The sequence below is a fragment of the Portunus trituberculatus genome, chromosome 46, assembly GCF_017591435.1.
Source record: "Portunus trituberculatus isolate SZX2019 chromosome 46, ASM1759143v1, whole genome shotgun sequence".
NCBI classification, from domain to species: domain Eukaryota; kingdom Metazoa; phylum Arthropoda; class Malacostraca; order Decapoda; family Portunidae; genus Portunus; species Portunus trituberculatus.
The window spans coordinates 25,311,869-25,325,323 of NC_059300.1; the positions used below are offsets into that span (position 1 = coordinate 25,311,869).

Here is a 13,455-nt window from a genome sequence, read left to right on the forward strand (position 1 = left end):
TTAGTGTTGAAGTAGTGTTGTAGTTATGGTGTTGGTGTGGTTATGGTAGAGATAGTTACAGTAATTGTTATCATAGCACCTGTAGTGGCAGCATTAGTATTGATTTTGATAGGAGTAGCAATACAAGGATTAAAGTGAACATAATCTTGTCAGCTTTAAGGAATTGTTACCACTTCTATGCAGGAAAGGAGTGTCTCAACATGTTTGTGGTCCTGGCCAGCCCAGGCAGAGTTAAAGAAAGAGGACAGAATGATACACTATGATAATTTGTTTTGTGTGATAGTCTAAAAACTTCTTTACTGTAACTCTAATTGAAAAATCCTCTCTCTCTCTCTCTCTCTCTCTCTCTCTCTCTCTCTCTCTCTCTCTCTCTCTCTCTCTCTCTCTCTCACCCCCCCCTAAGTGGCTATGTATATTTGAAATTTTGAGTTATTGGTAATGCATGTACTTTTACAAATTTATACATGTGTTGTGTTGTTTAATGATACAATGAAGCTAAATTACAAACATTTTCCCTTGTACCTGACAGGTGTACAGTGATGGAGCCTTGACCCCTATTCTGGATGCACTGCCTGTAAGCTCCACCATAGAAGTGAGTCTTCCACAGGGAACCTTCTCTCACGACCAGCTGATGGCTGCCACCACCACCGCCTCCCATCTAGTCCTCCTGGCAGCGGGCACAGGTCTCACTCCCATGGTTAAACTGATGCTGCCTGTCCTCAGGAATAAAAAGTGAGTTCAGCACTTCTCTTATGAAGGTTTGGTTGAGTTTCAGGTGAAAATTTCAAGGCAGTGAATAAGATGTAAGAATTCAGGTAAAAATTTTGATGAAGTGTAGTGAGAGAATTTTATGGCAGTTCATAAGGAATTGTAAAAATCAAGATGAAACTAGCCTTCTCTCTCTCTCTCTCTCTCTCTCTCTCTCTCTCTCTCTCTCTCTCTCTCTCTCTCTCTCTCTCTCTCTCTCTCTCTCTCCAGAGTGATTTCTACATTTTACTTTTCTTAGATACTGGTCCTTATTGCATAGGAAGTAACCAGATGTTAGATGAATGCTTCATACTACATGTAGGACAAAGACACAGGCTGACAGTATTTATTGATGTGATAGATACCTCAACTTGATCTTCAGGCTTCCTACTTCATATAATAATTTTTTCATGTCATTATTGTACTTTCAGGCTTATTACAATCACTTGGCTGCTTTTAATGATATTGATTTGATTGTATTTCCAGGAATGTTCACCTTATCCTTTTCAATAGAACAGAAAATGATATCCCTTGGAAGCAAGAGTTTGAAAGCCTGATGGAAGAGAGCAGTAGTCTGTTAAAGGTAATGTATTGGAGGGAAAGGTTTGAATGTTTGTGTGTGTGTTGGCAGATTCAGCTACAGAATTCCTCTTTGCATGTGAATTTGAAAACATTCACATTGATTATCAATCAACAAGTAAAAACAAGTATCACTTCAAGAAAATGTTGGAACATACTACCATTCATTACAGTGACAGCCCTTGTTGGAAACTGACACATTCCAAAACTGTTATATAGGGAAGCAGTGAATAACATACAATTAATATTGGTATAAAACATCTACTATATAGAACACATTTCTCATGGCAGTGGAAAGTGGCTAGTGTTAGTATAAGGAAAGAAAGATAGTGTTCATTGAAATCACCCCCTTATACTGATTTTCACCACCAGATTCAAAGTTATCTAAGAAACGAAACATCACAAAAACTTAAATACTTAACACTTTTCCTTTGCAGGTGAGCCATGTGTTGTCTGAGGGGAGCTCCTCCTGGACTGGCTTGAGGGGCAGGATAGACAAAAGCTTGCTTGAAAAATTATTGCCAGAGAGCAGCCAACAACAGACAACCTACATGTGTCTATGTGGCCCAACAGAATTCACCAAATTAGGCATCAGGTGAGCATGTGTATAGAGAGTGAAAGTGGCACAGAGCACATTGATACTACTCACACACTGCTGGACAATCTCTGCCTGTACCATCTTTGATTAGTAGTAGCTCCTGTGTTTGGAATCTCAATATCTCTTTTTGAGTGTGTTTATATTTGCTATTCATGACTAGCTGTGAATTAGTCCACATAGTTTCTTAACTCCTCTATATAGGTCAGTAGGTCAGCATGAGAGAAGATGGTATATCAGAGGCTTAATGAACTCATGACTAGAGACATGAAACAACACTTGGACTTTCAATATTGGAAAGAAAACTATTCCCCTTTGATATAATCTTCAGAAAAAGAAAAAAAAATATCCAGCTGTCTGATTTTGTCCTGCATATTGATGAGAAATTGAAATTAGGTGGAAAACTCTTCATGTATTAGTTTAAAGAGAGATAGCTGAACATTAGGTTTAGAATTATTAGTGTAATGTTGCCATTTCCTTAACTGCAGATCAATTTTTCATGATGGTGGCTGTTGTAGATAAACACAGGCTGCTTGTAGAGTACATGTATAGAAAACTATTAATATGTCAATCACTGTGGCTTGTTTACTATGTTTGGAATACATTTTGGTCTAGTCTGGCAGAGGTAATAGTGGAAAATTTGTTTGTTTTCAGTCTCCTTGGTGACCTTGGCTACAGCAGTGATGCCTGTCATGCCTTCTTGGGATGAGGATAAGCAGGTGGCACTGCATCTGCTCCTCCTGTGTGGTTTGGCACACACACACACACACACACACACACACACACACACACACACACACACACACACACACACATACACACAAACACACACACACACACACATAACAGTATACATACCACCCAGAACCAGTGCTTGGGAATATGAACAGTACCAAATGGTGATGAGAAATACTCTAGACAGAATGAAGCAAAAACTCATCAGAAAGGATAGTGATGATAGTCGGAGACTTTAATTGTAAAGAAATAGTGTGGGAAGACTACGAAGTGGTGAACGGTGGTGAGTGGGCAGAGGAATTGTTAAAGGTAGCAACAAATAACTTGATGACACAGTGGGTGAGATCACCAACAAGGTGCAGGGGACAAGATGTTGCAGCAAGGTTGGATTTGGTATTTACCAGGGGCATCTCTCTAAAAGAGGAAATTGAACATAAATGTCCCTTGGGGAGAAGCGATCATGATGTCCTAAGCTTTGAGCTGGATACGAAATTAAGCACGAATAAGATTGTGGAACGCAGGGAGGAAAAATTAAATTATATTAGGGCAAATTATAACCATATAAGGGAGTTCTTTAATGAAATTGACTGGTCCGTGGTATACCAGGAAAGGGATATGCAATTGAAATACGATAAATTTATGGATTTGTATAACTCTGCTGTGAAAAAGTTTGTGCCATATTACAGAAAGAGGACTTTAAATAATAAACAGTGGTTTAATAGAAATTGTGAAGAAGCAAAAAAGAACAAAGAAAAGGCATGGAAGAAACTTAAGAAAAACAGTGATGTATTATCAAGAGAAGTTTACAAAACAGCAAGGAATAGATATGTTGAAGTAAGGAGAACAGCACAGAAGGAATATGAACAGAGGGTGGTGGAAAACTGTGATAGTGACCCAAAATGTTTTACAAATTCATAAATGGAAAACTAAATATAAGGGAGGCAATAGAAAAGGTAAAAATGGGAAGAAGTATATGAGGATGCTGGAGATATAGCTGAAATTTTGAACGACAACTTTTGCAAAGTGTTTACAAAGGAGGAGCATTTTATGGGAGGAAGGCCTACGGAAATAAAGCAAATGCAGGACATCATGGTTACTAAGGAAGATGTAAGGAAAATTATAAGCAATCTGGATATTAATAAATCAATGGGGCCTGATGGCATATCTGGGAGGTTGCTAAATGAATGTAAGGATCAATTGTTGAACCCGTATTTGATATTGTGGAAACCTCCATACGAACAGGATTAGTCCCGAAAGAGTGGAAAAGAGCTGACATTGTGCCTATATATAAGAATGGTAGTAGAATGGAACCGCTAAATTATAGACCAGTATCGTTGACTAGTATATTGTGCAAGGTATGTGAAGAAGTAATTAAAGCTAAGTGGAGTGAGTATCTAGAAAGTGAAAACATTCTGAGTGAAAGGCAGTTTGGTTTCAGAAAAGGAAGATCGTGTGTATCCAATTTATTATGTTTTTATTCAAGAGTGACTGACATACTACAACATAGAGAGGGATGGGTGGATGCTATCTACCTGGACTTGAGAAAGGCCTTTGATAAAGTACCACACAATAGACTGATGTGGAAACTAAAGAAGATTGGAGGAGTAAATGATAAACTAGCAAAATGGATGGAAAATTACTTAATGGGAAGAGAAATGAGAACAGTGGTGAGAGGAAGGAAGTCCGAGTGGAAGAAGGTAACCAGTGGAGTTCCACAAGGGTCAGTGCTTGGTCCCATCATGTTTTTGATTTATGTTAATGATATGCCAGTAGGAATTGACAGTTACATGAACATGTTTGCGGACGATACTAAAATTATGAGGAGAGTAAAGAATGTGGAAGATTGTAACAAGTTACAGGAAGATCTTGATAAAATATATGAGTGGAGTAAGGAGTGGCAGATGGAATTTAATATAGACAAGACCCATGTTATGAAAATGGGAAGAAGTAGATACAGACCAAACTGGGATTACAGGCTGGGTGATGAGAAAATTAAAGAGACCAATGAGGAGAAAGACTTAGGAGTAACCGTGCAAAACACTTTGTCACCGGAGAAACACATTAACAAGATTTTTTGGAAAACATATAACATGCTTCAAAATATTGGCCTTGCATTCCACTACCTAGATGAAGGAATGATGAAGAAGATATTATGTACCTTAATAAGACCCCAGTTAGAATATGCAGCTTGTGTCTGGTCACCGCATATGAAGAAAAATGTGAAGAAGGTAGAAAGGGTACAGAGGCTGGCAACAAGGATGGTACCAGGACTCAGGGAGTTAGACTATGAGGAAAGACTGAGGAAGCTGGGGCTGACCACATTAGAAGAGAGAAGAACAAGAGGAGACATGATAACTATGTATAAATTGGTGAACAAGATTGACAACGTGGACAGAGAGTTGATAAAGGTGACCACAAGTAATCAGCTCCGAGGACATGGAAAAAAGCTAATAAAAGACATCTGTCTAAATGACGTGAGAAAATACAGTTTCCCGCATCGTAGCATTGATAAGTGGAATAAACTGAGCAGTGATGTCATTGACGCGGTGTGTGTCAATCAGATGAAAGAGAGATATGACAGAAATGGATAAGGAGACAGGACACAGAGAGCTTAGCTCGGGCCCTGTAATACACAAATAGGTAAATACAAATAGGTAAATACATAGTGTGTATAACTTTAAAGAAAAACTAGATGAATGGAGATATGGAGACAGAACATTATGAGCCCCGCTTGAACCCTGTACAATACAACTAGGTAAATACACACACACACTGAACCAAAGTTTTTGCCAGTGTCTACACTAATACTGATGGATGATGCCATCATGACTAAGTCTTAAAGGTCATGTACTCCTTCTCCAGTTCCCCGGCTGGTAACATGAGTCATACAAAGGTCAGGTAAAAGAATGAAGTAGGTTTTAGTTGATAAATCATTAATTATGTATTTTTATCATTGAATATGATTTAGATAATAAGATGTGTTCCTATTATAATTATAAAACAGTACTACTTGAAAATTCCATGCTATGTGTTGTTTGTGGGAATGACTTGGAAGTGGATGCAGTGGCAGGTGTTTGAATTGTGATTATTAACTCATAGGAATGGTAAGTTGTGGGTCAGTTATTAGAATTCTGTGTTGTTATCCAAGTAATTTGTTTATTGTCTAAAGCAGCTGTTTGGTCTTACAAGAACAACTTAACAATATGAGAACAGGAAGAGTCTGTGAAAAGTGACTGTCTACTCAATACTTTTCTGGTACACACTGATCTGTGGCACATTTCTGGTGATGTATAGGCAGTGAAAAGTAATTGAACATGGTACCATAGCTTATCTTTCAACTTAGATTTTATTTTACAAAAGACTCAGCCATTGCAATGTTGTAAATTATTCAACATATTATCAGGGATACAAAATGTTTTATATCTGGAAATAATGAAAATCAGTGCTATCTGTCTGTTGTTAAACTTACTCTAATGATCTGAACATGCAGGAATGTGGTGATATTTTATTCTCCATCCACTGTCTACCCATACATATCAATTTGGAACTCTCACATTTGAATATTTCTGGAAAGAATGGTATCAAAGTTGAAATGTCCTATAACTGAACATTGTGTCATTATAACTGAGTTGGTTTCTATCATTAAGGCTTGTACCTTCTGGTGCTGAAGAACTGCAACAAAATCCAACAGCATTGCTAGTTGAATTATTACAGTATTTAAAGTTCAAGACTCATACTTATATGTGGTTCACACATAGAAGGTTCAGCTCATGCCAGCTGTTATGTAGAGAAATTTCTTGCCAACTCATGGTCTAAGCTCTTTCCTGACTCCTAAGGCACACTCAGCCCTGTGGGTGCCAGCCTCAACTCTGTGGCCACTATATTACCACCAAGACTGAAAAATATTGCCATAGATAATAAAGACAGTGTAGCTATGCATTTTCTAGACATAATCTTGTCATACTTAGGGAAAGTAGTCTGAATAGTTATTGCTTTGCAATTTTTTCCCGTTGGCTCTGGGAGTATAGAGCTATTTTTGCTGGACCCAGTAAAGTTGGTAGATTTACCAGTCATCATCTCAGTGGTAGCCATGAGTTGCACTGAGGCTTTCAGTAGCAAGGAGAGAACTAAATCAAATAGCCTTTACACACACACACACACACACACACACACACACACACACACACACACACACACACACACACACACACACACACCCGGTAGCTCAGTGGTTAGAGCGCTGACTTCACAAGCCAGAGGACTGGGGTTCAATTCTCCGGCCGGGTGAAGATATTTGGGTGTGTCTCCTTTCACATGTAGCCCCTGTTCACCTAGCAGTGAGTAGGTACAGGATGTAAATCGAGGAGTTGTGACCTTGTTGTCCCGGTGTGTGGTGTGTGCCTGGTCTCAGGCCTATCCGAAGATCGGAAATAATGAGCTCTGAGCTTGTTCCGTAGGGTAACGTCTGGCTGTCTCGTCAGAGACTGCAGCAAATCAAACAGTGAAACACACACACACACACACACACACACACACACACACACACACACACACACACACACACACACACACACACACACACACACACACACACACTCCGAGGACATGGAAAAAAGCTAATAAGGGACATCTGTCTAAATGACGTGAGAAAATACAGTTTCCCGCATCGTAGCATTGATAAGTGGAATAAACTGAGCAGTGATGTCGTTGACGCGGTGTGTGTCAATCAGATGAAAGAGAGATATGACAGGAATGGACAAGGAGACAGGTCACAGAGAGCTTAGCTCGGGCCCTGTAATACACAAATAGGTAAATACACACTAAAGGTGAATATTAAAACTTCAGTATCTTGCTAATAAATACTCAGAGTTTAGTTGCTACTCTCAAAAATATATTGTTAAGTCTATTAAGTTTTGTTATTACCTACAGCTTGAACTCAGGCTTTGTGTTCAGAGTTAACTCAGCAAGAAATCTGCAGAAAGCAGATTTCCTTACTGCATGGGAGTATAAATGTTAGAAATGGAAGATCTTTCACATCATTTGCTTCCAATATTATTTATTTATTTAGTTAGTTTTAGTTATTATTTTTATTCATTTATTTATTTTTTGCACAGCTTAGGCATTTTTAGAAATTTTTTCAAAGAATTGCTTTGAACTATTTTGATCTCTAACCTTTGTCTTCCATTCCACATCCAAGCCTCACTTGTACTCTATGTATATATGGGTACAATTGTTCCATCACAAACTTTTCTCTCCTTTGCATCCATACTTGCTGTTCTTTTTTATTTTTATTTCGCATCTTAAAATTTTAATAACTTCTTTTGATTGCAAATATTTTTCTCTTCTTATCTTCCAGACTTCTATACCTACATTGACTAAGCAGCACTTTGTACTACTGTATCCTGTCTTCTCATCTCCTCTTCATGTTACATTATGCAATACCCAAACATATGTACATCGGTCTCAGGAGTTTGTAAAGCCTTTCAGAACATGGAGAAGATTGATGTGTCATCTCTCATTAGCCCGTGTGTTGTATGAGGACATCCAGGCTAGGTTTGTGTGGCAGCTGTAGGGTTCCAAGCAAATCAGCTGTATATGTAGAGGGAGAGAGAGAGTTTGTTAGTGCAAACTATACTGAATTATGATTGTTAAAAAATGTGAAGACGTATATTAATACATCTGTTTATTGTAAAAGATGTTTTGTGTAAATAAAAGTTGTTTGTGTAAAGTGACTTTCCTTTGCTGTGAGAGGCAACAGGTGCTTGGGAATCGAGGGTCATGGCCAAGGAAGAAAATCCTGTATGTTCAAATTAAGAATAATCTTGTCATTCATTTTTTTATTATTTTATTTATTTATTTATTCATGTATTTATTCATTTTTTTTTTATTTTGTTTAATTTTATTTTATCATTTTTTTTGCCAGCTACAAATAAATATGTACTACTGAAAAAATTTTCTTAACTGCTTTATGATGGAAACTCAACTTTATGGGATTTTGATAGTGTAGCTATTTCTTGTTATTCGTATAGCAGGGGTTGAAGACCAAACATATTGCAGGCATGGAAATAAAAACAGGAAGTGAATACTATCACAAAGTTATAACAGAATTGCCCTTATAGTGTCATCTTCATGGTACTAAATCTGTAAATGACAGGAAAATACACAAGGAAATGAAAAGTAAATCTATCATCAACTCCAATCTGCCTTTTATTAATCTCCTTAACCGCTTCACTGTGACAACACAATCAACAGCACAAGAAGCAATGGGTGAAACCTTTATAAACATCTAAAAGAAAGGTAACAATGAGAACAATACATTTTATAATTTTTTTCCCCAGATCAAAGTCTGAATGTGCCCAGTGATGGAACAAGAGGCAAGGAACAAGTAGAACAAGTAGACAAAGGTGTCAGAATGAAGATAAAAGTGCACCTACAAAATGACAGTCAAGGGCTGAATAATTATCTACTCTGTTCTCTACCACTGGTCGATCCAAATTAATTAATCTTTACTCCAGCTTTAGTTCTCTTCACTACATAGTCATTCCTCAGTTCCACCCTTCTTCTTCAAAACTCTAACATCAGACAGCACAGAAGCATAATAAACAGAAGAGAACGTGTGCAATCAGGCGATGTTAATATTAAAAGATGTTTTTTTATCTTTTATTATTATTATTATTTTTACTATAACATGAGCAGAGCTAAGAAGGCCAGTTACTGTGAAGTTTAATAAAAAGTAAATAAACTACGGAGAGTATTTGTGATGTGAAAATGGGAGTGGAAAGATATTATTTCCTCTAGAAAAAAAAAAAAAAAAAGGGTCAGAAATTGTAAGTTCTTCATATGGATTATTATGAACATTATATGTTATTTATATATTTCTTTTTACTTTGTTTATCTATTCATTTAGTTAAGTGGCGATAACTTTATATATTTCATTTTTCTATTTTATTTAGGTAGACTATCAATTTGTTTTTATTCTACATATTGATTTACTAATTATCCAGATATTTTTCTAGCTATATAAATGGGCATCGAAATGAATATTGTTAGCGGTAAAGAAAAGGGAGTTAGATAGTTTATGAACGCGAGGCGAGGCGAGTGAAGTGACCAAGTGACAGTGTAAACAAAGATGGCGTCGGGCCAGCGAGCCTTCGCCCAGAAGCTGTCAAAGTACGTATTATCCCATCCTTAATAAAACACTACAGGTCTAAATATCATATTAGATTCACTATACAGAGGTGAAGGAGGCGTATACAGGTCATTGTAAGGCTGGATGAAGCGGATAACAGTGAGAAGTGGCAGTGATTTTCCTCCTCCTGGTGAGATGAATCCCTGTGTGTCTAGTGATGATTGGTGACGGTGTGGTGTGTCCCTGTTTGCCGCAGACACCATGCAGCGGATGTGCGGAGGACCGTCAGCTCGGTCACTACGGGGAAGGAGCCGCCGCGATCCACCAGCGTATCTACTCTCTCGGCTGTCAGTCTGGTGAGCCTCTGTCCCGACAGGTGTGGTGCCACGCCCATGCCCTCCACGCCTCCTCCCTCACCTGCACCACGCCCTCCACTACATCCTGCTCTTCACACCCTTTCCTTCACCTACAGCTTGTCCTTCCCGCCCGCCACGCCCTTATTCCCCATGGCTCTCCTGTGTCCCACCCTGTCCGCCATCCCCGCCACAACCCACTCCCCCACTTGTCTTGCAGATATATATATATATATATATATATATATATATATATATATATATATATATATATATATATATATATATATATGGATAGCTGAACATTGTGATGGGAGTTAGGTGTCAGAAAAGTAGATACCAGTATATACTTTGTTGAATTTGTGTCCAGGAAGCAAAACATATGAAGGGTACTGACAGGTAGACAGATTAGTAACTCTGGTATTATTGCAGTTTCAACCAATATATATCACACTTCTATGAGCATTTATAACCTTATTACCTTATTAACCATTTTACCTTATGGGAAATGAATAATAACTTCAGGACAGAATTTAGGTTTGGTTTTCCCTACCCTAAAGCCCCTGCTTTCCCAGGAGGTTCCCAAGCTGATTAGACATAGGAAAAAAGAAAAATAAGATAGGGTATATTGGTTGAAACTGCAAATTTATCCACTCTTCTCTCAAGGGAATAATGCATCAGAGATAGATAGATAGTGGTTTCATTTTCACTCAGGCCCCAGGGGAGAATAAGGCATTACAAAGATAGATCATTCAACTTTTTTTTATAACGGTCTGATAACCTGCTCAAGGATTGGCATCTAAGTTGACCTTATTTTTTTGGTTTGATGATTTTTGTTGCCCTTGGGCAGATTTCACTTCTTACATTGAAAGAGATAAATAAATTGAAAAAAAAAGGTATCCAGTCATATTCTCTCAAGCCTTTCCTTCAGATCCATTTCTTAGTGTTCCAGACCAGTGATCATTGCTGACATATCCACCAAATACTGAATTAATACACTTCTTTGCTCCACACCACACCATTCAGAACAGCAGACCGGTAAGCATTGCAGACATATCCACTAAACATTGAATTAATCCACTTCTCTGTCAACCCTCCATCCCGCACCATACAGAATGACACACTACAGGAGAATGTGGAGCCGTCTGACTATGAGGATTTCCTGGACCAGCACCAGTTGGAGGCAGACCGCGACCCACACAGCAAGATTCTTTACTTCCCCAGCGACGACATAGAGGTCTCGCTCATCCCTCGCCAGACCCGCACCATCCACCCCATTGTGCCGGAGGAAGGGTGAGTCCTGCGCTGCTCTCAGGCTAAGGGAGGCACACAGGCACAAAGAGTCTTTGTGTTTATTCTTATTTGTGTGTGTCTGTGTTCTTTGTTTTGTTTATTTGTTGGTAATTAATTAATTTATTCAATTATGTACGTATATTCTCTGTCATTATTTTTGTTGTTTCTGGGAATTATTGTTTTTATCATATAATATGATTGATGTTATTATTATTATTATTGTTGTTATTATTATTATTATTATTAATCATTACTATAATATTATTATTTTATTATTACAGTGGAGACTCAATACTGAAACTTAGTTAGTTCCAAATGGCTGTTCGAGTATCAAAAAGTTTGACTATTAATGGATAATTTGTTTTAATCTTAGCAAAACCTCAAATTTATAAAAATTTCAATGTAATTTTTTTTTTTTTTTTTTTTCAATTTTGAATTGTACATACCATAAGTGAAGGCTGGTGATGGATAACATAGAAAAGGAGGTTAGGAGTTGTGCCTTGCTGCCCTGGTGAGTGATGTGTGATGTGTGAATGGTCTCAGGCCTACACAGATCAGTTACTTTGAATTCTGACCTCTGTTTGGCTGACTGTGCTGTAACACTGGTAAATGACCATGAATGAGGAATGAGGGAAGTTTCAAGACAATTATCCCATTCATTTGGCTAACTCTCTTGACCCTGTTTGGGGACTGGCATGTCAGTGAGTATTTTTGTTTGAGTGTTTTTTGTTGCCCTTGGCCAGCTTTCCCCTCTTAAGAAAAAAAAAATTATGATAATAATAATAATGATAATAATAATAATAGTAATAATAATAATAATGCATATACACACCTCATACATGCATATATATCTACACAGTGATGGCTATGATGCTCACGTTGCTGACTGTGTGCGCTGCTACACGAGGGACTGGCTCCACATCAGCCGCCAGTACATCCACCACTCCACCTCTGTGCCGGCCCACAACCAGCTGGTGGCACAACACCTCGCTGAGCTCCAGGCCTCCCATCCACCTGAGTTTGAAGTGGACCTGGAAGATGACAGAGGGCACAGTGGTGGTGATAGGGTGGGTGTGGTGTGGCTGTGTGGCTGGGATGGGTGGGTGGGTATGTGGATGAGTACTGGGATAAATTAGTAATTAAATTTTGGGTGTTAGATGTGGAGATGCTGGGATGAACTGGGTATGAAGGTTAAGGCCTTGGTTGAATGTGTGAATCTTGGAATAAAGGGAATGAATGTTAGAATCTTCATGTTTTCTCTGCCTTTTGTCTTGCTAAATTACTAGTAGAGTAATGAAAACACTACCTTATTGAATACAATGTAGATTTTTTCATAGTAGTAATTTTTATCCACTTAAATTATCACTAGTGTCTAGAAAATGTTTACCTCACCACTCTCTTCCTGCTGCAGCACGACCCAGGGGGCAGCCGCCACTCCTCACACCTCTCTGACACCCCTCGGGGAAGCTGGGCAAGCTCAGTGTTTGACTTGAGGAACTCTGTGGCTGACCCACTGCTGCCATCCCTGCTCACCCGAATACCCCTTGACACAGTAGACACCAACAACCAGCAGGCACGGCAGGAGAACAGGCAGGTGTGTACGGAGGGTAGGGAAGGGTCTAGGGACGGTGGGGAATAGTTCAGTGGCAGGGGCTAGGAGTAGTGCTGCTATTCCCTGCATGCTGTAATAGGTGACTGAAAGGGATGGAGAGAGTGAACTAGAAACCTTCTCTGTATGACATCACATGAATAAACAAAGCAAAACATTACATTATATTACTTGTGGCTAAAAATATAAGAAAATAAGGGAAGCTGCAAGAAGCTATCAGGCCTCCATATGGTAGTCCTTGTGTAAAACATCCCTATGTATTTCCACCTGTACAAATGAAGAAAGAGGTGAAAAGAATATAGAAAGAAAAAAGTAAGATGGATAAGACAAAAGGAAGAAGTAAAAGATATGAAGAGCAGGAAGGGGAAAAGTATGAAAAGAGGAAGTGAAACAAAATTGCTAAAGTGGAAAATGA

The 13,455-nt window shown here is 38.5% G+C and overlaps 2 protein-coding genes across 2 annotated transcripts in view; both read left to right on the forward strand.

Moving 5' to 3' along the window:
• LOC123519782 (cytochrome b5 reductase 4-like) overlaps positions 1-2,764 on the forward strand; it is a 32,226-nt gene extending 29,462 nt beyond the window's left edge. Inside the window, exons 12-15 of the mRNA XM_045281288.1 lie at positions 530-732; positions 1,234-1,330; positions 1,764-1,921; positions 2,576-2,764. Coding sequence (XP_045137223.1) covers positions 530-732; positions 1,234-1,330; positions 1,764-1,921; positions 2,576-2,630 — 513 coding nt within the window. The 3' untranslated portion in view covers positions 2,631-2,764. The remainder of the gene's footprint in view (positions 1-529; positions 733-1,233; positions 1,331-1,763; positions 1,922-2,575) is intronic.
• A 7,021-nt stretch (positions 2,765-9,785) lies between these two features.
• Positions 9,786-13,455, forward strand: part of LOC123520020 (dedicator of cytokinesis protein 7-like) — an 83,631-nt gene continuing 79,961 nt past the window's right edge. Inside the window, 5 exon segments of the mRNA XM_045281832.1 lie at positions 9,786-9,826; positions 10,042-10,141; positions 11,253-11,431; positions 12,291-12,498; positions 12,843-13,025. Of these exon segments, the coding sequence (XP_045137767.1) occupies positions 9,786-9,826; positions 10,042-10,141; positions 11,253-11,431; positions 12,291-12,498; positions 12,843-13,025 (711 nt within the window).